The sequence below is a fragment of the Balaenoptera ricei genome, chromosome X (genome assembly GCF_028023285.1).
Source record: "Balaenoptera ricei isolate mBalRic1 chromosome X, mBalRic1.hap2, whole genome shotgun sequence".
In the NCBI taxonomy this organism is placed as follows: domain Eukaryota; kingdom Metazoa; phylum Chordata; class Mammalia; order Artiodactyla; family Balaenopteridae; genus Balaenoptera; species Balaenoptera ricei.
In genome coordinates this window covers 45,383,153-45,407,791 of record NC_082660.1, presented here as the reverse complement: position 1 = coordinate 45,407,791, position 24,639 = coordinate 45,383,153, and the positions used below count along the sequence as shown (strand labels likewise).

The following is a 24,639-nucleotide window of genomic DNA, read 5'->3' as shown; positions in this document are numbered from 1 at the left end:
AATGGGTGGGTACCAGGAAATGTTTTGTGGGGAGATGGGCCAACATGTTGGCAAGCATTAAGGTGGCTAACCCTTACCCGCTCCACTAGGCCCCTAGATAGACCATATCCCATTATCTTCTCCAGCGTAAACCTTTAGTTTTGAAAAATTCTGAACTACCTAAGCCTTCCTATAAATCCACATAAAAGTTTTGGGAAGAGTTGTGTTTTTGGTTTAGTTTGGTTTGTTTTTTGTTTGTCCCATGATATATCAATAAAAACCATGATGCTAAATAAATCCCAGCTCAAGCCAAAGAAATAATGGGATCATGACTGCCAAAAATGCCTAATAGTGTGCCTGTGTGTGTGTGTGTGTGTGTGTGTGTGTGTGTGTGTGTGTGTTTACCTTTTAGTGTCTCTTTGCCTTATTAACCAGACAGTTCCTTTTCCCTCTTCCTCTTATACCTTTCCAGTTTGCACGCTTTGAAACAATTGATCTGTCTCAAGTTGCCTTGGCAGAAAGCAGCTGTAGAAACCTTTGCCACAGTTTTTGCGTAAGTAAGATTAGGAATGACTGAATGGGCAGGGGTGGGAGCTAGCTGGGAGGAGGGGTTGCCATAACCACCTGTTGCCTCTTTAGAGTTCAGATTTCCCAAGTTTCCTTTGATCCCAAAGTGCGTATGGAAATCCACTTAAAGTAGCATTGCAAATGAATGCTAAAGATTATTCATGTGAATATTTTCTACCAGCCCACTGATGGGAAAAAAAGTGATAGCACTGTTCCCTATTACCAGCCTGATATAAAGCTGAGCTGATTTTGGGGCGGGAGGAGTGACTATTACAAAAATCAATCCTCCTGGTGAAGATAATTTAAATGAGTATCATTGGGAGGCTTTCAAGAGACTGCCAATATGTTGTAGAATATATCAGGATAATCAAACTACATGACATTCTCTCCTTTGCTGAAATAGATAAGAACCTAAATCCAAACTGAAAGCTATCCTATGCTGGGATTACTGATGAGAGTACTTCAAAGAAAGCAGAGGATTTTCTAGGGAAGTATTCAAGGGCTTGTCACTGCTGAAATGTCATAAGGCTTTGGTCATTCACATAAATCCAGAATAGAAAGCTCACTGAAAAATAGCAAGTCCATTGGCCCAGGAATTCTCCTACCCACCTCCTCCCAGAAATGCTTTTTCTCAGCCTCAGTGGTGGGTTATGGAGACCAGGTTTCCTCTTCAGGCAGGTGGAGAGTGGTACTTAGCAGACTAAAGAGCTATGGGCCCAATACCCTGATTCCATGACTGGTCCACAGTCTATTCTCCTTTGAAAAGAGAGCAGTTGGATATAAGAGGAAGATCCTACTCTCATTTCTCTCTCATTACATCATACTGACCCAGGATAAAGCTGAGGGTTCTGTTGACCCAGTCCCAAAAATCTTAACCTTTAGGTGATGAGCATGCAAGATAATGTTTTTGGTCTCCATTCTACAAAGAAATTCCAAGGGCTAGGTTGCCCCTTAGCCTAATTAAAACACAGAGGCACTATTCATCAGCCCCACACAAGAATGGGTTTGGACCAAAGGAGCAGCTATTGTCACAATTCCCACTAGTTCCTATTGCCATTTATCAGACACATGCACAAGGAGAAAGAAATTGCTTGTTGGTGTGGTAAGCTCTAGCTCCAAGATTTGGGCTTGGGGTGGGGGCCGCTGGTAGTGAAGGCAAGTAGGGCCATTGAAGCAATGACTGATGCTACAGCTATCCATGCTCCCTCCTGCCCTCTGAGAGAAGATGAAGCCCTGATCATGGTCTACCTCTGCTAGACCCTCAGCATGGCTTTCTCATTGTTCCTGCAAGGTTTTTGCACCATGCAGGATTAAGAGAGATGATAGTAAAATCCTCTTCAGGTTGTCCCTGACCATAAGAAAGAAAGAAACTGGATTTGTAGTTTCCCCACTCCATTCTCACTCTCCCCTCAAACAGAAAGAGGCACACCCTGATGAAAAATATACCCTTTCACCATTTTCAAGTAGATAGAGCAGCAGTAAGCAAGTAGGATTTTCAGGCAACCTCATTTGAATAATAGATGGGTGCACGGCTTAGTGTTTAAGAGCATGTGTGCTGGAGCCAAAGAATCTGGGTTCAAATTCTGGCTTAGCTTTTTACCTGCTAGGTGGCCCTGAGCAAGTCATTTAACTCCCTTTGCCATGGAAAAATATCCTATTAAGTGGGAAAAATAATAATGCCCAGATCAAGGGGTTGTAAGGAAGATTGAAATAAAAAATATACATAAAGTACAATAGAACAGTGCCCAGCACATAGTGCCATTAAGGTGTTGTTTATTCCTATTACCATTATTATTAGTTGGGGTGGTTATCTAAGGAACTGTGAGTGGCTCTGGGAGCTTCTGACTTATATTTAAGAAGTGGCTTGGGTTGTGCTTAGTAGACCTGTCTAGTTTCTTGGAGAGTTCAAAGGCTTTGCTTGGGGGCAAAGTTTTGGAGTGGGAACCAGCTAATAATGTGAGATTTTGTGTAGGTGATCACACCACAACGAAAAGTTACACTGGCTGCACCCAACCGGAAAGATATGGAAGAATGGATTAACGTCATAAAAACCGTGCAACAGGGAGAAATTCGTAAGGTAAGGGAAATAATAGAGAATCTACACAACTCTCACGGGTAAACACTTAATTGATTGCATTAGCTAAGCCACCTTTCCAACAGGGAACTAATAAGATGGAAGCAGATACCATCTGGTCAGGAATTGTGGATGGATATCATTAGGAAACCTGTTTATAAATAGGAGTAATTCACTTAGACTCAAACCTTGGTAAGTATGTGGTTTAGATACCTCTGTACACATCCACTTGATATGTAGATGTCACTGTATGCTCAATGTATGAGGCACTCAAGATGTATGTGAGCAGCTAACTTAGATGTTCTTCTGTTAGCTTAGCTGCAATCAGCAGTCTTCACTTGGGGCTGCTGAGTGACTACAGTAACAGCTAAGGAAATTGAGGCTCACAAAGGAGAAGGAACCAGACCAAGATGAAATAATTACTCAGTAGCAAAGCCAAGATTTGGACCCAGGCTGTGTGACTCCAAAGCCTATGTCCTTAACCATTATGCCATTCTGCCTCTCTGTTTACCGTCTACAACAAAGGAAATGTAGAGGGAAGAGCAAGGAGCAGTCCTCCCCAAAGAATGGCAGGATTCCTTTTCTCCTTAGCAATACCAAGCCCCTGGCTACTGCTCCCTGCAACAAGTGGTGCCACCATTCAAACCCTGGGCCATGCCCTCAGCTCACTCTTCTACAGACATACCACACTTAGAAGTTATGTAAGTTTCAAGAGGGGAGGGATTTTGTCATTTATTTACTTAGCACAGTGTCTGCCACATAGTAGAGGCTCAATAAGTATTGTTTTGAATGAATAAATGAATCTGAGGGTAATCTTGGAGCCAGGATTTAGAAAGAGAATGATACATGGTTCATCCTAAAGCAAAGTTCTGCTGTGAAGGTCTTAGAGATAAAGGGGAAGATGAATCCACCCTTAAAAAGAACTTGATGTCCTAAGTAACTAGCAAAGGGTAGAGGATTTTTATAAACATTTGGGGTGGAGCAGTGTAAAATAATGGGTAATAATGGGTTTTAGATATAAAAACAATGCCTTGGAGAAAAACCATCTGTCCTCACTCCCCTAGGACTTCTCAGGCTTTTGACCACTTACTTTCATAACTATTCATTCTACTACTCATGGCTATGAGTATATGACAAGTTGACTGAACTAGGGACTAGGTACGTCTCCACATATCATTGAGACCTCTCCCGATCCCACATTGTAAATGCTTAATTGAGAGCTTCTTTGCTTAGAATCTGATGATGGTCTTTACATGGCTTAGCACTCAGCATTTCACTCCTTTGTTATTTTCTTCTTCTTTTCCTAATGGAGAAGCACATCCTGTCCCTCCTGCCCACCCCCAATATGGTCACTATGGCTCAGCATTAAAGGTAGCCACAAAAAGTTATGATTTCCACACTCCTCTCCTGTTCTCACCCCTGTGGACCAATCCCTTTCATTTCCTTGGCTTATCTCTACCCACACTGGAGGACTTCTCAATTTCAATTTGTCATAAAAGGTCACATAGAATATCTTGAATTTTAATTATCCGTCCAGGAATACAAGAACTTCTAGAGAAAGCCATCAGAGCATTGATGTGCCATTCCTGACTCAACTGAATTAAACACCTTCTTGTTGACTACCCAGCACAAACTAGAAAGGAAAAAAAATCTGCCTGTTAACTCTCTTGAAAGAGTTGTGAATTTCAGGTTATAATCACAACCTCTGTGGAGCTGCTCCAGAGACCTAGATCTATTAAGGAACACTTTTAGCCAATAGTAAAATATCTCACTACCTGCATCTTAGCAATTTGTCCTGCTTGAGGCTTGAAGAGTCAAATATGCTTTCTCTCATATGCACCTTATCAGCTGTCAATGCCTGACATGGGGTGAAAAAAGGTTAATCATGGACTTAGTGATCTATTAAAGTCACTACAAAGTAATGGGGTAAACTATCTAAAACCAGTCAGTACACATTAAGAAGTGAGCCCCTACTAGGTGCCCAGTTCTGTTCCATAGAGAGTTGAAAAGAAGGTGTAGCCTTGGATCCTGATCTCAATGAGCTTTTTAGATAGTTGGGGACATAAGACACACCAAAGAAACAGTTAAGTGAAAATATTCGAGACAAATAAGTTTTCAGAGATGTTACAAGGCAGATGCTTGATTGCCAGATGAATGAAACACAGTATAGTGGTATGGGAGTTCAGGGGAGGAAGAGATTAATATGGTCTGGAGTCCCCTAGGAAGAGTTAATAGAGGAGAGATTTGAGACTGACCTTGAAAGATGAATAGGATTTTATTGGTGGCAGGGGATTAGGGGCAGGAGGAAGTCCTGAGCAGGGGACTTGGTATAAGGAAAAGCTAAGTAACAAAACAGAACCTTTTTGGAATAGAGTAAAACGGGGACTCCATTTGACCAGAAGAGTTTGGGAAAGTTTAAATATGTCTGAAGAGGTAGGTTGGGCCTGATTGTGGAGGATTATCAATGCCAGAATAAAGAGTGGGGAAGAACTTCATTAATCTGTATATGTCTATATATTTACCTTTACCTGTGAGATTTATACTTTCATGTTGCTGTTTAGCATGATTTTTTATTTCAATTTGAAGAACTCCCTTAAGCATTTCTTGTAAGGTAGGTCTAGTGGTGACAAATTCCCTCAGTTTTTGTTTGTCTGGGAAAGACTTTATCTGTCCTTCATTTTAAAGGATAATTTTGCCAGGTATAGTATTCTCAGATGTAAGTTTTTTTTCTTTCAATACTTGGATTACATCATCTCACTCTTTCCTGACCTGCAAGGTTTCTGTTGAGAAAACTGCTTATAGTCTTATGGGGGTTCCCTTACATGTGATGAGCTAATTTTCTCTTGATGCTTTCAGAATTCTCTCTTTGTCCTTGACTTTTGACAATCTGATTATAATGTGTCTCAGTGTAGTCTTCTTTGGGTTGATATTGTTTGGAAATTTTTGAGCTTCATGAATCTGGATGTCCATTTCCCTCTCAAGATTTGGAAAGCTTTTAACCATTATTTCTTTAAATAGCTTTCTGCCCCTTTCTCTCTCTCTCTCTTCTCCTCTGGGTCTCCCATAATGTGTATATAGGTTTGCTTTCTTTCACCCTTTTTCATTCTTCTTTTTCTTTTCTAACTAGATAATTTCAAATGACCTGTTTTCAGATTCTTTCTTCTGCTTGATCAAGTCTGCTGTTGAAGCTCCCTTTTGCATTTTTTCATTTCATTCACTGTATTCTGCAGCTCCAGAATTTCTGTTTGGTTCTTTTTTATGATTTCTGTCTTATTGTTGAACCTCTCATTTTTTCATGTATTGCTTTCCTGGTTTCATTGAGTTGTCCATCTGTGTTCTCTTATAGCTCACTGAACTTCCTTAAAACAATTATTTTGAATTCATTTCCAGGAAATTCATAGATCTCTATTTCTTTTAGATCAGTTATTGGAAAATTATTGTAATTCTTTGGTGATGTCATGTTTCCTTGCTTTTTTTGTGTGTTTCTGGTAGCCTTGTGTTGATGTCTGCACACTTGAGGGAGCAATTGCCTTTTCAGGACTTTATGAACTGTCTTCAGGGGTAAAGACTTTTACCTATAGGTGGGTGTGAGAGTGTCAACTGGTTTGGAAATGGTGGCTCCAGCTCCAGGGTGTGCAACAGTGGTTCTGGCTTCAGGGAGGGCACAGAGGCATAGTCCTTGTAGAGCTCCATCAGCTGAGGTCAGTGTCAGCAAAAACTGCAGAGGACCTCAGCAACCAAGGCTGTGAGTTTCCATAATGATGGTAAGGGCTATTGTGTTCCTTGCTGGTGAAGACTGCTTGGTCCTCCTGTTCTCCTTTTCCTCCACAGGAGGAAGTCATTGCCAAGGGTATCCCTCTTGTTGCTGGGTCCAGCACACAGTTACACATGTGGTAGCAATGGTGCCAGGATCAGGGGCACAGACACATTTGTGGTGGCAATAGTGTTGGTGTCTGGAGAGTGGGCACCTGCAGAGTGGCCATGGTACCAGGGTTGGAGCTCAGAAGCATCTAGAACAACTTTGGTACCTGGGGCTGGTGGGCAGGTGTATTCACCATGATGGTAGCCTTAGTATGTGAGGCATGGGTATGTGCTGAGCAGCCATGGAACTGGGGTCCAGGGTGTGTACATGCTTTCAGAAGGGAGGATTGTGGCTCTGGCAGGGGGAGCAGGATGCAGTGGTGTCAGCTTTGATTGGAGGGATGCATCAGCACTTTCCCAGTGGGGGTGCAGTTGTGGAAACTTCTCTGGGAAGGGATGCTGCAGTAGCTCTTTCTGGGGAGTGGTCACAGCAGTTTGGGCTCCAGGCAGCTACATCACCTGGATTCAACGGCAATGAAGAATTCAGGGCACCACCATGATGAAAGATGCTTTCGTCCACAGCAATGATGTAGGCTACTGGAGTCCTCCTGCTCTTCTTTCCCCTTGTTGGGAGAGGTCAGGCCAAGGGGAGTCCTCTTGGCCCCAAGCTCTGCCAGACTGGGGGATGGGGCAATGAACTGCTTACTACACTTTTCTATGTGACGATTCTGTCTCTGTGCTCCATGAGTTTCTGCAACTTTTTTTGTTGTATTCTGGAGCTCTTTCAACTCCAGAATATTCTAGATGGCATGTAGTTGTTTATTTGTTGTTTTTGTGGGGGAGGGGAAGAGCATTGGGAACTTCTAGTCCATCATCTTGCTGATGTCACTATGAAAAATTAATTTTCTATACAACATGCTCAGAAGCAATTATGTACATAGTTTGCTTTAAATATTTCCAATGACAAGGAGCTTTCTACCTCAAGAGACAGCTGATGACATTCTCGAAGCTCACACTGAATGTTAGAAAGTTCTTCTAGTAGGCCAAAGATTTGGAAAAAAACTTTCTAAAATTTAGAGCTTTAGGAACATTGAATGGACTTTTTTGCAAGAAACTTAGTCCTCCACCTTTGGAAGCATCCAAATAAAGGCTACATGACTTGATCTAAAGATGCTTTAGAATCTAGAATCTGGAGTCTAGATAACATTTTTTTAGCTGAGCTGTGTGGCTTGTGGAATCTTAGTTCCCCAACCAGGGATCAAACCCAGGCCCTCGGCAGTGAAAGCATGGAATCCTAACCACTTGACCACCAGGGAAGTCCCTAGATGACTTTAAGGTTCATTCCTGTTCTCATAGTCAATGGTTCCATTAGAATTCATCAGAAGGAGCTAACCTTTTAATCTAGTCTTCTAAGCAGCTCATTATTTCCAATTTTCTCCTTTTTATTCTTTCTTTAAGTCTCCCAGGCTCAAACCTTTCATCAGTCTGAAGTGTTTCATTAATGATAATGGTGCATGAATTACTTTTAACCCTAATATAAAAGTTAGTAGATAAAAATTTGTTAGCAGATACACAATATAAAAAGATCAAACTCTGACCAAAAGAACATAAAGTATAAGTGCCGGGGGGAGTAAAAGTATTTTGGTATGCTATTAAATTTAAGTTTTTAACAACTTAAAATAGAAGGATATAACTACAAGATATTTTATGCAAACCTCGAGCTAACCACACACACACATACACACACAAAATAACACCTATAATAGATAAACAAAAGACATAGAGAAGAAAACCAAAACAGATCACTATTAAAAAAATCATCAAATAACAAAGGAAGACAGCAAGAGAGGAAAAGAGGGTCAAAAGAACTGCAAGACATACAGAAATCAATTATCAAAACGGTCATAGTAAACCCTCACTTATCAATAATTATCTTAAATGAATTAAACTCATCATTCAAAGAGCACAGAGTGGCTGAATTGATTTTAAAAAACAAGATCAGAAATACTCTGTCTACAAAAGACTCACTTTAGAATTAAAGACACCATAGCCTGAAAGTGAAGGGATGGAAAAAGATACTGCATGCAAATGGTAACCGAAAGAAACAGGCGTGACTATACTTATATCAGGCAAAATAGACTTTAAATCTAAAACTGCCTCTAGGAACAAAGAAGGACATTATATAATGATAGAAGGGTCAATTCAACTGGAAAATTAACAATTATAAACATATATGCACCCAAGATCAGAGTACCTAAATATATAAAGCAAACAATGACAGATTTGAAGGCAGGAATTGACAGCAATACAATAATAGTAGGGGGCTTCAATACTCCACTTATAATGTGTAGGCCATGCAGACAGAAAATCAATAAAGAAACAGCTGACTTGAATAACAATATTGACCTAACTGACATAGACAGAAATTTCTGCCCAACAGCAGCAGAAGACACATTCTTCTCAAGGGCACATAGGACATCCTCCAGAAAGATAACATTTTAGGTCACAAAACAAGTTATAACAAATTTAAGATAATGGAAATAATTCTAAGTATCTCCTCTGACCATGACAGAAAATGAAATAGAAATCAATAACAGCAGGAAAATAGAAAAATTCACAAATACATGGAAACTAAATAATACACTCTTGAACAACCATTGGATCAAAGAGGAAATCCAAAGGGAATTTTAAAAGTATCTTGAGAAAAACAAAAATGAAAACACAACATAATAAAAATAGGGATGTAGCAAAAGCAGTTATAAGATGGAAGTTTATAGCAGTAAACACCTCCATTAAAAAAAGAAGGATCTTAAATAAACAACATAACTTTACACATCGATGAACAGCAAAAACAACAAAATAAGCCCAGAGTTAGCAGAACGAAGGAAATAATAAAGATCAGAGCAGAACTAAATCAAATAGGGAAAAAAATTATAACAAGTCAACAAAACTAGAGGTAATTATTTAAAAGATAAACAAAATTGACAAACTCTTAGATGAAGAAACAAAGGAGAGAAGATTCAAATAAAATCAGAAATGAAAGAGAAGACATTACAAAAGATTCTTCAGAAATAAAAAGGATCATAAGGACCTATTATAAACAAACTAGATAACCTAGAAATAGATAAATTCCTAGAAACATGCAAACTACTAAAAATTAAATCAGAAAGAAATGGAAAGCCTGAACATACCAATAACAAATAGGGAGATTGAATCAGTAATCAAAAACCTCCCAACAAAGAAAAGCCCAGGATCTGATGGCTTCATGTGTGAATTCTACCAAACATTCAAAGAATTAATACTAATCCTTCTTAAACTCTTCCAAGAAATAGAAAAGGGAATACTTCCAAACTCATTTTATGAGGCCAGCATCACCTGCTACCAAAACTAGACAAAGATACTAAAGAAAAGAAAGCTACATGCCAGTATCCCTGATGTACATAGATGCAATTTTTTTTTTCTTTTTAATGATACCTCTTTCATTTCTTCACAGTGGGGGCCCATCTACTAAGCCTTGTACAGACATTACACCAATCACTTATACTTCTGTTTCATAGATATCAGCATGTTCTATTCTCTATTACAACAAAAGTCTGACATAATAGTACCCAATGGGATGAAAAAGGTCTTAGGGGAACTATACACAAAATAAACATTATCATAATGGTTCTTTTTGATATATGATTTATAAATAAAAAGTTAGAAAATGTTGAAAACTATAGAAACATAACAAAAGAAAGTTTAAATGCTGTTAATTTTTTTAATTTTTTTAATTTTCTAGTTCAATTTATATGCATATAAATATGCACAAATAAATTGCTATGACACTGTATAATCAACTTTACACTATATTTTTGTTTCATTTGATGTTTTCCAATATTATAAAGCTTACGAGATTATGATTTTTAATGAATTTCTGGTTTTTTATTAGTTAGATCAACTATAATTTCTTTGGTCATCTGACTTTGATTGAAATTTAGCATGTTTAAAAAAATGTTTTTAACATATTTATTGGAGTATAACTGCTTTACAGTGGTGTGGTAGTTTCTGCTTTATAGCAAAGTGAATCAGCTATACATATACATATATCCCCATATCTCCCCCCTCTTGCATCTCTCTCCCACCCTCCCTATCCCACCCTTCTAGGTGGTCACAAAACACAGTGCTGATCTCCCTGTGCTATGTGGCCGCTTCCCACTAGTTACCTATTTTACATTTGGTAGTATATGTAAGTCCATGTCACTCTCTGACTTCGGCTCTTGTTCTTGGATCCATTCAGCCAGTCTATGTCTCTTGAATGGAGCATTTAATCCATTTAAATATAAGTTAAATACCAATATGTATGTTCCTTTTACCATTTTCTTAATTGTTTTGGGTTTGTTTTTCTACGTCTTTTCCTTCTCTTGTGTTTCCTGACTAGAGAAGTTCCTTTAGCATTGGTTGTAAAGCTGGTTTGGTGGTGCTGAATTCTCTTAGCTTTTGCTTGTCTGTTAACGTTTTAATTTCTCCATCAAATCTGAATGAGATCCTTTCTGGGTAGAGTAATCTCGGTTGTAGGTTTTTCTCCTTCATCACTTTAAATATATCCTGCCACTCCCTTCTGGCTTGCAGAGTTTCTGCTGAAAGTTCAGCTGTTAACCTTATGGGGATTCCCTTATGTGCAATTTGTTGTTTTTCCCTTGCTGCTTTTAATATTTTTTCTTTGTATTTAATTTTTGATAGTTTGATTAATATGTGTCTTGGCATGTTTCTCCTTGGATTTATCCTGTATGGGACTCTCTGCACTTCCTGGACTTGATTGACTATTTCCTTTCCCATATTAGGGAAGTTTTCAACTATAATCTCTTCAAATATTTTCTCAGTCCCTTCTTTTTCTCTTCTTCTTCTGGGACCCCTATAATTCGAATGTTGTTGCATTTAATGTTGTCCCAGAGGTCTGTGAGGCTGTCCTCAATTCTTTTCATTCTTTTTAATTCTTTCTGCTCTGCAGTAGTTATTTCCACTATTTTATCTTCCAGGTCACTTATCCGTTCTTCTGCCTCAGTTATTCTGCTATTAATCCCTTCTAGAGAATTTTTAATTTCATTTATTGTGTTGTTCATCACTGTTTGTTTGCTCTTTATTTCTTCTAGGTCCTTGTTAAACGTTTCTTGTATTTTCTCCATTCTATTTCCAAGATTTTGGATCATCTTTACTATCATTATTCTGAATTCTTTATCAGGTAGACTGCCTGTTTCCTCTTCATTTGTTAGGTCTCGTGGGTTTTTACCTTGCTCCTTCATCTGCTGTGTGTTTCTCTGTCTTCTCATTTTGCTTAACTTACTGTGTTTGGGGTCTCTTTTTTGCAGGCTGCAGGTTCGTAGTTCCTATTGTTCTTGGTGTCTGTTCCCAGTGGCTAAGGTTGGTTCAGTGGGTTGTGTAGGCTTCCTGGTGGAGGGGACTAGTGCCTGTGTTCTGGTGGATGAGGCTGGATCCTGTCTTTCTGGTGGGCAGGTCCACATCTGGTGGTGTGTTTTGGGGTGTCTGTGACCTTATTATGATTTTAGGCAGCCTCTCTGCTAATGGGTGGGGTTGTGTTCCTGTCTTGCTAGTTGTTTGGCATAGGGTGTCCAGCACTGTAGCTTGCTGGTCATTGAGTGGAGCTGGGTCTTGGCATTGAAATGGAGATCTCTGGGAGATTTTTGCCGTTTGATATTACGTGGAGCTGCGAGGTCTCTTGTGGACCAATGTCCTGAACTTGGCTCTCCCACCTCAGTGGCATAGCCCTGCCGCCCAGCTGGAGCACCAAGAGCCTGTCCTCCACACGTCTCAGAATAAAAGGGAGGAAAAAAAGAAAGAAAGAAAGAAGAAAATAAAATAAAATAAAATAAAATAAATTTATTAAAATAAAAAATAAAAAATAATTATTAAGAAAAAAATTTTTTAAGTATTAAAAAAACCGGACGGACAGAACCCTAGGACAAATGGTAAAAGCAAAGCTATACAGACAAAATCACACACAGAAGCATACACATACACACTCACAAAAAGAGAAAAAGGGAAATACATATATGTATCTTTGCTCCCAAAGTCCACCTGCTCAATTTGGGATGATTTGTTGTCTATTCAGGCATTCCACAGATGCAGGGTACATCAAGTTGATTGTGGAGATTTAATCCGCTGCTCCTGAGGCTGCTGGGAGAGATTTCCCTTTCTCTTCTTTGTTCACACAGCTCCTGGGGTTCAGCTTTGGATTTGGATCTGCCTCTGTGTTTAGGTCACCTGAGGGCGTCTGTTCTTCGCTCAGACAGGAGGGGGTTAAAGGAGCAGCTGATTCGGGGGCTCTGGCTCACTCAGGCCGGGGGTAGGGAGGGGTACGGGTGCGGGGCGAGCCTGAGGTGGCAGAGGCCGGCGTGACGTTGCACCAGCCTGAGGCACACCGTGCATTCTCCTGTGGAAGTTGTCCCTGGATCACGGGACCCTGGCAGTGGCGGGCTGCACTGGCTCCGGGAGGGGAGGTGTGGATAGTGACCTGCACTTCCACACAGGCTTCTTGGTGGCTGCAGCACCAGCCTTCGCGTCTCATGCTCGTGTCTGAGGTCCGTGCTGGTAGCGGCGGCTCACGCCCATCTCTGGAGCTCGTTTAGGTGGCGCTCTGAATCCCCTCTCCTCACGCTCAGGAAACAAAGAGGCAAGAAAAAGTCTCTTGTCTCTTCAGCAGCTCCAGACTTTTTCCCGGACTCCCTCCCAGCTAGTTGTGGCACACTAACCCCCTTCAGGCTGTGTTCACGCATCCAACCCCAGTCCTCTCCCTGGGATCCCACCGAAGCCCGAGCCTCAGCTCCCAGGCCCCTCCCATCTTGGCGGGTGAGCAGACAAGTGTCTCGGGCTGGTGAGTGCTGGTGGGCACCGATCCTCTGTGCGGGAATCTCTCTGCTTTGCCCTCTGCACCCCTGTTGCTGCGCTCTCCTCCGTGATTCCGAAGCTTCCCCCCTCCGCCACCCGCAGTCTCAGCCCGCAAAGGGGCTTCCTAGTGTGTGGAAACCTTTCCTCCTTCACAGCTCCCTCCCACTGGGGCAGGTCCTGTCCCTATTCTTTTGTCTCTGTTTTTTCTTTTTTCTTTTGCCCTACCCAGGTACGTGGGGAGTTTTTGCCTTTTGGGAGGTCTTAGGTCTTCTGCCAGCGTTCAGTTGGTGTTCTGTAGGAGTTGTTCCACATGTAGTTGTATTTCCAATGTTATTTGTGGGGAGGAAGGTGATCTCCATGTCTTACTCTTCCGCCTTCTTGAAGCTCCTCCTGTGCAATCCCCTTGTATGTTATTTGTTGTTTTTCCCTTGCTGCTTTTAATATTTTTTATTTGTATTTAGTTTTTGATAGTTTGATTAATATGTGTCTTGGCATGATTCTCCTTGGATTTATCCTGTATGGGACTCTCTGTGCTTCCTGGGCTTGACTGACTATTTCCTTTCCCATATTAGGGAAGTTTTCAACTATACTCTCTTCAAATATTTCCTCAGTCCATTTCTTTTTCTCTTCTTCTTCTGGGATCCCTATAATTCGAATGTTGGTGCATTTAATGTTGTCCCAGAGGTCTCTGAGACTGTCCTCAATTCTTTTCATTCTTTTTTCTTTATTCTGCTCTGCAGTAGTTATTTCCACTATTTTATCTTCCAGGTCACTTATCCGTTCTTCTGCCTCAGTTATTCTGCTTTTGCTTCCTTCTAGAGAATTTTTAATTTCATTTATTGTGTTGTTCATCATTGTTTGTTTGCTGTTTAGTTCTTCTAAGTCCTTGTTAAATGTTTCTTGTATTTTCTCCATTCTATTTCCAAGATTTTGGATCATCTTTACTATCATTACTCTGAATTCTTTTTCAGGTAGACTGCCTATTTCCTCTTCATTTGTTTGGTCTGGTGGGTTTTTACCTTGCTCCTTCATCTGCTGTGTGTTTTTCTGTCTTCTCATTTTGCTTAACTTACTGTGTTTGGGGTCTCCTTTTCACAGGCTGCATGTTCATAGTTCCCGTTGTTTTTACTGTCTGCCCCCAGTGGCTAAAGTTAGTTCAGTGTGTTGTGTAGGCTCCCTGGTGGAGGGGACTAGTGCCTGTGTTCTGGTGGATGAGGCTGAATCTTGTCTTTCTGGTAGTCAGCACCGCATCTGGTGGTGTGTTTTGGGGTGTCTGTGACCTTAATATGATTTTAGGCAGCCTCTCTGCTAATGGGTGGGGTTGTGTTCCTATCTTGCTAGTTGTTTGGCATAGGGTGTCCAACACTGTAGCTTGCTGGTTGTTGAGTGGAGCTGGGTGTTAGCATTGATATGGAGATTTCTGGGATAGCTTTTGCCATTTGATATTATGTGGAGCCAGGAGGTCTCTGGTGGGCCAATGTCCTGAAGTTGGCTCTCCCACTTCAGAGGCACAGATGCAAAAATTCTTAATGAAATACTAGCAAACCGAATTCAATAGCACATTAAAAGGATTATACACTGTAACCAAGAGGGATTTATCCCATGGATGCAACAATATTTCAATATACATAAATCAAACAATATGTTACAATACATTAACAAAATGAAAGAATAAAAAGCACATTATCATCTCAATAGATTCAGAAAAAGCATTTGACAAAGTTCAACACCAATTCATCATTAAACCTTTCAACAAAGTAAGTATAGAGGGATCTCACCTCAACACAATAAAGGCCATATATGAAAAGCCCATAGACAACATTATAATTAATGGGAAAAAAACTGAAAGCTTGCCCTCTAAGATCTGGTACAAGGCAAGGCTGCATACTCTCACAACTTCTTTTCAACATAGTACTGGAAATCCAAGCCAGAGCAATTGGGCAAGAAAAATAATTAAAAGGCACCCAAACTGGAAAGGAAGAAGTAAAATTGTCTCTGTTTGCAGACAACATGATCATATATGTAGAAAAACCTAAAGACTGAACAAAATAATTGTTATAACTAACAAACAAATTCAGTAAATTCATAGGGTACAAAATCAACATACAAAAAAACCACTCAGTTTTCTATACACAAACAATGAACTATTTGAAAGGAAATTTAAGAAAATAAGCCCATTCACAATAGCAACAAAAAGAATAAAATACTTAGGAATAAACTTAAACAAAGAGGTGAAAAACATACATTGAAAATTATAGAACATTGATGAAGGAAAGTAAAGAATACATAGATAAATGGATAGACATCCCATGTTCATGGATTGTAAGAATTAATATTGTTAAAATGTCCATACTACACAAAGTAATCTACAGATTTAATACAATCCCAATCAAAATCCAATGGTATTCCCTACATAAATAGAAAGAGCAATCCTAAAATTCATATGGAGCCAAAAACAACCCCAAATAGCCAAAGCAATTTTGAGCAAGAAGAGCAAAGCTGGAGGCATCACACTTCCTGATATCAACATACATTACAAAGCTATAGTAATCAAAACAGTATTGTACTGGCATAAAAACAGACATACAGACCAATGGAACAAAATAGAGAGCACAGAAATAAATCCATGCTTTTACAGTCAACTGATTTCCAGAAGGGTGCCAAGAACACAAAATTGGGGACGGGTAGTCTTCAATAAATGGTGTTGGGAAAATTAGATATCAACATGCAGGAGAATGAAATTGGACCGTTACCTCACACCATGTACAAAAAATCAACTCAGGCTGAATAAAGACTTAAGTGTAAGACCTAAAACTATAAAACTGCTAGAAGAAAACAGAGAAAAACCTTCTTGACATTGACTGGGACAATGATTTCTTGGATATGACACCAAAAGCACAAGGAACAAAAGCTAAAATAAACAAGTGAGATTACATCAAGCTAAATCAACTGAGTGAACAGGCAACCTAGAAATGGGAGAAAATATTTACAAGCTATATATCTGATATGAGGTTAATATCTAAAATATATAAGGAACACCTACAACTCAATAGTTTTAAAACCCACAAATAATCTGTTTTTAAAATGGACGAGGGACCTGTATAGATATTTTTCCAAAGAAGACATAAAATGGATAAAAAGTTAAGTGCTCAACACCATTAATCATTAGGGAAATGCAAATCAAAACCACAATGAGATATCATCTCACCCTTGTTAAAATGGCTCTTATCATCAGAATAGCTGTCATCAAAAAGTCTACAAATAATAAATGCTGGAGAGGGTTGGAGAATAAGAAACCTTCCTACACTGTCGAAAGGAATGCAAATTGGTGCAACCACTATGGAAAACAGCACAGAGGTTCCTTTAAAAACTAAAAATAGAACTACCATATGACACAGCAGTCCCATTCCTGGGTAGATGAAAACTCTAATTCGAAAAGATACATGCACTCCAATGTTCATAGCAGCACTATTTACAATAGCCAAGACATGGAAACAACCCAAGTGTCCATCAACAAACTATTGGCTTAAGAAGATGTGAGATATATATACATTGGTATATTACTCAGCCATAAAAAAGAATGAAAGATTGTCATTTGCAGCAACATGAATGGCCCTAGAGAATATTATACTTAGTGGAGTAAGTCAGACAAAGACAAATATTATATCACTTATATGTGGAATCTAAAAATCAATACTAATGAATCTGTGTATACAACAGAAACAGACTCACAGACATAGAAAACAAACTTATGGTTATCAAAAGGGAAAGGGAGTGGGGAGGGATAAATTAGAAGTATGGGATTAACATACATACACTACTATATAAAATAGATAACCAACAAGGACCTACTGTATAGCACAGGGAACTATACTCAATATTCTGTAATAACCTATATGGGAAAAGAATCTGAAAAAGAATGAATATATATATATTATATGTAACATATATATAATATATAATCGAATCACTTTGCTGTATACCTGAAACTAATACAACATTGTAAATCAACTATACTTCAATTTAAAAAAGCAAATCGGTCTTTAACTATTAATAACTTGACTCCCAAATTTAGCTGCACTTTACAACTTTCAGTAATCAAATTAGTTGTAGGACAAAACCAATACATGAATGTATATTTTCAAAAGATTGTATGATGTAACTCTTTTTTCTTAAAGAGATATATTCTGACTCTTTGCTAAAATAAAAATAATATATTTCTAAAAGATCTGAAAAAATAGATATATATGTATGTATAACTGAATCATTTTGCTGTACATCTGAAACTAACACAACATTGTAAATCAACTATACTTCAATAAAAATAAATAAATAAAATTTTTGAAAATCTCCTAATGCCACATAAAGATAAAATAATGTAAAATAACTTCACAATAAACTTAAAAAAAAGAAGTATGGGATTAATAGATACAAACTACTATACATAAAATAGATAAGCAAAAAGGATTTACTGTATTGCACAGGGAACCATATTCAATATCTTATAATAACCTATAATGGAAAATAATCTGAAAGAATATATATCTATATAAGTGAATCACTTTGCTGTACACCTGAAACTAACACAATATTGTAAATCAACTATACTTCAATTTAAAAAAAGCAAATCAGTCTTTAACTACTAATAACTTGGCTCTCAAATTTAGCTGCACTTTACAACTTTTAGTAATCAAATTAATCATGGGACAAAACCAATATATGAATGTATATTTTCAAAAGATTGTATGATGTAACTCTTTTTTCTTAAAGAGATATATTCTGAATCTTTGCTAAAGTAAAAAATATATAATTATTTTTAAAAGATCTGAAAAAAATAGATATATATGTATGTATAACTAAATCACTTTGCTGTACACCTGAAACTAACACAATATTGTAAATCAACTATACTTCAAATTTAAAAAAAAGAAAAACAAAAGAAAAGCAAAAAAGAGGGACTTCCCTGGCAGTCCAGTGGTTAAGACTCTGCGCGTACACTGTAGGGGGTGCAGGTTCAATCCCTGGTTGGGGAACTAAGATCCCGCATGCCGTGTGATGTGGCCAAAAAAAAAAAAAGACAAGAGACAACAAGTGCTGGCAAGAATGTGGAGAAAAGAGAAAACTTGTGCACTTTTGGTGGGACTATAAATTGGTACAGCCATTATGGAAAGTAGTACTGAGGTTTCTCAAAGTATTAAAAATATAACTACCTTATGACCCAGCAATCTCACTTCTGGGTATATATCCAAAGGAAATGAAATCAGCGTCTTGAAGAGATATCAGAACTCCCATGTTTCTTTCAGCATTATTCACAACAGCCAAGATACAGACACAACCTAACTGTCCCTCAATGGATAAAATGGATTTTAAAAAGTGATATATATATAGATATAGATATATACATACACAAATACAATGGAATGTTTTTCAGCCCGAAAAAAGAAGGAAATCTTGCCAGTTGTAACAACACAGATCAAACACAAAACCCAACAACCACACATTAAAAGCCTTAACATTCAGAGATCAGTGGTTTGTATACATGCCACAGTTCTTCATCTGTCTTCAAAGTCAATTTTTAGTCTGTGTCAATTACTAGAAAGGCCTGTAAGGACATACTGTGTTAGTTTCTCAGGACTGCCATATCAAATCCACAAACTGGGTGAATTAAGATACTTCTCTCACAGTTCTGGAGTCTAGAAGTACAAAATCAATGTGTTGGCAGGGCTGTGCTCTTTCTGAAGGCTCTAGAAGAGAAACATTCTTTGCCTCTTCTTAGCTTCTGGTGATTGCAGGCATTCCTTGGCTTGTAGACGCATCATTCCAATCTCTGCCTCTATCATCACATGATGTCTCTCCTGTGTCTGTCCAAATTTCCCTCTTCTACAATGAGATACCATCTCACACCGGTCAGAATGGCCATCATCAAAAAATCTACAAACAATAAATGCTGGAGAGGGTGTGGAGAAAAGGGAACCCTCTTGCATTGTTGGTGGGAATGTAAATTGATACAGCCACTATGGAGAACAGTATGGAGGTTCCTTAAAAAACTAAAAATAGAACTACCATACGACCCAGCAATCCCACTACTGGGCATATACTCAGAGAAAACCATAATTCAAAAAGAGTCATGTACCACAATGTTCATTGCAGCTCTATTTACAATAGCCTGGACATGGAAGCAACCTAAGTGTCCATTGACAGATGAATGGTTAAAGAAGATGTGGCACATATATACAATGGAATATTGATCAGCCATAAAAAGAAACGAAATGGAGTTATTTGTAGTGAGGTGGATGGACCTAGAGTCTGTCATACAGAGTGAAGTAAGTCAGAAAGAGAAAAACAAATACCGTATGCGAACACATATATATGGAATCTAAAAAACAAACAAACAAAAATGATCATGAAGAACCTAGGGACAAGACGGGAATAAAGACGCAGACCTACTAGAGAATGGACTTGAGGACACGGGGAGGGGGAAGGGTAAGCTGGGACAAAGTGAGAGAGTGGCATGGACATATATACACAACCAAACGTAAAATAGATAGCTAGTGGGAAGCAACCGCATAGCACAGGGAGATCAGCTCGGCGCTTTGTGACCACCTAGAGGGGTGGGATAGGGAGGGTGGGAGGGAGGGAGACGCAAGAAGGAAGAGATATGGGGATATATGTATATGTATAACTGATTCACTTTGTTATAAAGCAGAAACTAACACACCATTGTAAAGCAATTATACTCCAATAAAGATGTTAAAAAATAAAAAAAAAAAATTTTTAAAAGAGGGAAAGGACACCAGTCACTAATCCATTATGACAACATCTTAAATTGATTATATTTATAAAGATTCTATTTTCAAATAAGGTCACATTCACAGGTACCAGGTACTTGAACATATTTTGGCAGGGTACACAATTCAACATACAACAGGTACTCATCCAGGGTGGTATGCATCAAAGTTTTCTTATACAATAGGATGCCCTTAAGGAATATAAATCCCACCTCCTCCACTGCTGAACCAAAACAATGTCCATTGTATATATTTTTATATTCTGTAGCTAATTGGAGCATGAAATTCAATATTCTACCCAGGCAGAGTTCATCATTTTTTCCATTTGTCCTGTAGAATCTTGAACATTATAGGAGAGCTCACTTTTCACTCTACACTGGAGTGATCTGTTTGGGAAGTTGTCTCCTACAGTGGACTATGAGCTCCGTGAAGGCAAGAACTATGGATCATTCATCTCTGGGTCTCTAGTGCCTAGCTTTATAGATGACACAAAGTAGCTCTTAGTAATTATTGGAGGAAAGAAGGAGGTTGGAAGGAAGGAAGGTACTTGTAAAGTTATAATCTAGTGGCATGGGAATTAGAAAGGTGCTAGTTGCTCAGCATGTCAAAGCCAAGACTATGTCACTTCCTCAGGACTCTCCACTCTCTACTTTGATCTTCTCGGAACTTTGCCAGGGTTTCAGTATGCAAAAAATAATACAATCACAAAGTGACTCCATACGAGGTGAGCCTTTAGCGCATCAAAGTAGCTTTTCCTTCCAGAAGCTTCCTGGTCGTTCCAACAGCAGCTTAGCACATAAACGGCATGCCAGAGGGGGAAGGAGGGATCAGAGAATACCATGTACAGGCTATGTTTTAGATGACGAATTCCTGTAAGTTGATCAAGGTTGAACACTAAATATGGCAGATCCCTCAATAGCGCTTTCTCTCTCTCCCTCTCTGTCTCTCTCTGTCTCTCTCTCTAGTGGACCACTATCAGCTAGCATCAGGAAGAATATATAGTTCATTTTAAAGTCTTATGCCTTTACACACCCAACCGATTATAACATCAAGAATAAAAAGCTGAATGCATACGCTTATGTCTACATTCCAGAGGAAGGCAGAGAAGGAAGAGATCAGACATTCACAGGAATTATAGAAAAGGTGGAAGTGTCCTGTGGAATGCACACCCAGAACAGATTTGGAAGTTTTTGGTGCCCACTCCTCCCCTTCCCCTTTTAACCCCAAAACTAGTTGCTGGTATGCCCTGTGCTGGCCCCACAGTCATGAGAGTCAGGCTGTGATAAACAAATGTAGCATTTATAGGGAGGTCAATAGTAAATGTCAAATTGAATACCATGAAAGAGGACACCAAACAGAATGCCATTCCATGAGGGCAGAGACTTTATCTTGTTCATCAGTGCCTTGAAAAGTGCCAAACACATAGCAGTTACTCAGTAAAAATTTAATGAATTTTGAATGAATTCAATTGATTAACCAGGAAATTGCTATAGGCAGTCAGAGCATGGTATTCAGAAAAGAATACTGGGACCAGAAGCCTCTGAAATGAAACTGTTGTCCCAGCAATGCAATGCTCTCCTCACTTGGCAGCAGTAGGTCCAGGAAGGGTAATGTATATCTCCAGGAGGTAGCTAAAGCCTGACAAGCATTCCTTAGCCCAGAGTCAGAGCCCTGCCTCCTCCCTTTCTTGCCTGGCAAGAGGACTTGGATATCACTGAATTTCCCACTCACCACCTCCCTTTGCTGACTACTCAAAGAGAGACAAGGCCAAGGCTAACAGAACTGATTTTGCTTAGGCTAAACCAATGAAATGGTTTAGCCAAGGAGTATAAAGATCATCACTCCTGCCTTCAGTCCCTGTTCCAGGATCTACCACCCCCTCATTCCTTTTCCCTTTCCAAAACCACTGGGAAAAAACAGAGATGGGAGATTTGTTAAGTATTGGCTCAACTTTGATTCTTCCTCTTCACATGCTCTGACACCTTATGTAGCTGGCCATTTCAGCCTTAGCATTCAGATTTTCTGGCCTTCCCTAATCCGTCTCTGTGATTAACTCTCTATTCTTTCTTCTCTTTGATTTATTTTAGATACCTGCAGCAGAAAACAACCCTTTTCTTGTTGGAATGCACTATTGGTACTCAAGCCACAGTCCCCGGACCCAGCACTGCAATGTTTGTCGAGGGACCATTCCTGCCTTATCTCGAAATGTTATCATCTGCGAAGGTACATTTCTGATTCCTTTAGGAAGTGGAGCTCAGTGGGTGGAGATGGGTGTGAAGGAGCTCATGCGGCTTTAGTATCATTGACTCACACTAGGTCACTGATTCTAGTGTAAGGTTAACCCTGACACTTAACAGACAGGGGAAAGGAGATGGGAGGAAACTGGCATGAGGGGGAATTCTCATTAATCAAAAGGGAGGGTTGGGTCTGGGAGGATTGGACAGTACAGTCACCGGTTTGGAAAAATAGAAATCACCTCATTCTTACCATCAATTTCAATTCAAGTCAGGTAATAGAAAATTTGGCCAGGAAGAATACAAAGAAACTGAAATATATGGAAAATAAGCCTTTGGAGTTAAGTCACAGCTACTTAGATGCATCTAGGTTCTAACTTTTAGAGCAGCTTAGGGAAGGAAGTTAGAATCTTCATTGTCACCAGATTCACATCCATCTTTTTTTCTTCCTCTTTCACAGTGTGCAAAGTAAAGTCTCACAGATTATGTGCTTTAAGAGCAAGCAAAGATTGCAAGTGGAATACATTATCCATTACTGATGACCTCCTCATGCCTGCAGATGAAGTAGTGAGTATCAGCCATGCTTTCTCATAATCACCCTTTTCCATCTCCCCTTCAGTCACGACACACAGCGGAAGGAAGACTTCTTCCTGTTTCCAGACAACCCAAGTAGGCTTCTTTCCCAGGCTCATGATCCAACAAATCTAGGAGAATGAAAGCCTCCCCCCCAACTCCCACCTGTCATTGGTCACTAGCATGGGAGTGGGGAGGGCAGGATGATGGAGAACTTCCTTGGGCTTATCTAGTGTCCTCCATGGGGTAGTATAGTTATTCCAGCTGGCCCTTCCTCTCCTTATATCTCTAACTTCTACCTCTTGTCTCTTTTTATCCTTCAGAAAACTATGCCTCATCAGTGGGTAGAAGGAAACATATCTGTCAGTTCTCAGTGCGCAGTATGTCATGAGAACTGTGGCAGTTATCAGAGACTTCAAGATTTCCGGTGTCTCTGGTGTAATTCTACGGTAAGACTCTTCTCATATCTTTGATATTTAGAGAGCTTACTTCTAGAGAAGGGGTGGGCTGGAGTTTGATTGTGCCTACACATAGATAGAAATCTCAGAGACCCTTACCCCAAAATAGATTATACAGATTGCATAGTATAGAGCTCAGTATCCTGCCTTTCCAGAATTAGCTATGGAATCTTTGAGAGAAAGATTTAATACTCCCTCTTATCTTTGATGGTGAGGCCTACTAGCAAATGGGAAGAGCTGAATTCTCTTACGACAGTATGGGCAATTAAAAAGTTAGTTCTGAGTATACCTTTAAGAAACCGCCTCCTTTCCTCATTCACCATTTCCTAGGAAATTGCAATCTTTGTTAAGTAATAATGGTTAATAATATTAGCACATTATTACTACCACTATGTATTGAGTGTTTTATATACATGATCTCATTAAATCCTTACAACAACCCTAAATCAGGCCTCGTTGTTCCCATTTACAGAAGAGAGGAAAATGAGGTTCAGAAAAGTGAAGTGATTTGCTCAAGGTCATGAAGCCAGTAAGAAAAAGAGTCTTGATTCATACATAATTGTGTAAAAACTGTGCTCTTAACTACAACATTACCATGCCTTTAAACCAGCGGTTCTCAGCTGGGGGTATATTCCCCCACCTGCAGGACACATTTGACAATGTCTGGAGATATTTTTTTATCTAATGATATTCTGATGGAATTTTTTTATTTATCAAGTTATAGTTGATTTACAATATTATGTAAGTTTCAGGTGTACAACATAGTGATTCACAATTTTTAAAGATTATACTTTATGTATATTATAAAATATTGGCTATATTCCCTGTGCTGTACTGTATATCCTTGTAGCTTATTTATTTTATGCATAATAATTTGTACCTCTTAATCCCCTACCCCTATCTTATACCTCCCCCAAACTAGTAAACACTAGTTTGTTCTCTATACCTGTGAGTATATATTTTTTGTTATATTAACTAGTTTTCTTTATTTTTTAGATTCCATATATAAGTGATAACATACAGTATTTGTCTTTCTCTGTCTGACTTATTTCTCTTAGGATAATACCCTCCAGGTCCATCCATGTTGTTGCAGATGGCAAATTTTCACTCTTATTTATGGCTGAGTAGTATTCCACTGTGTGTGTGTGTGTGTGTGTATATATGACACTTGTTCTTTATCCATTCATCTGTTGATAGACACTAAGGTTGCTTCCATATCTTCACTATTACAAAGAATGCTGCTATGAACATTGGGATGCATGTATCTTTTTGAATTAGTG

At 39.0% G+C, this 24,639-nt stretch overlaps 1 protein-coding gene across 1 annotated transcript in view; it reads left to right on the top strand.

The window, feature by feature from the left end:
- Window positions 1–24,639, top strand: part of DGKK (diacylglycerol kinase kappa) — a 164,259-nt gene that overhangs the window by 59,182 nt on the left and 80,438 nt on the right. The window contains 5 exon segments of the mRNA XM_059911228.1: window positions 452–532; window positions 2,519–2,623; window positions 22,182–22,317; window positions 22,789–22,892; window positions 23,225–23,350. Coding sequence (XP_059767211.1) covers window positions 452–532; window positions 2,519–2,623; window positions 22,182–22,317; window positions 22,789–22,892; window positions 23,225–23,350 — 552 coding nt within the window.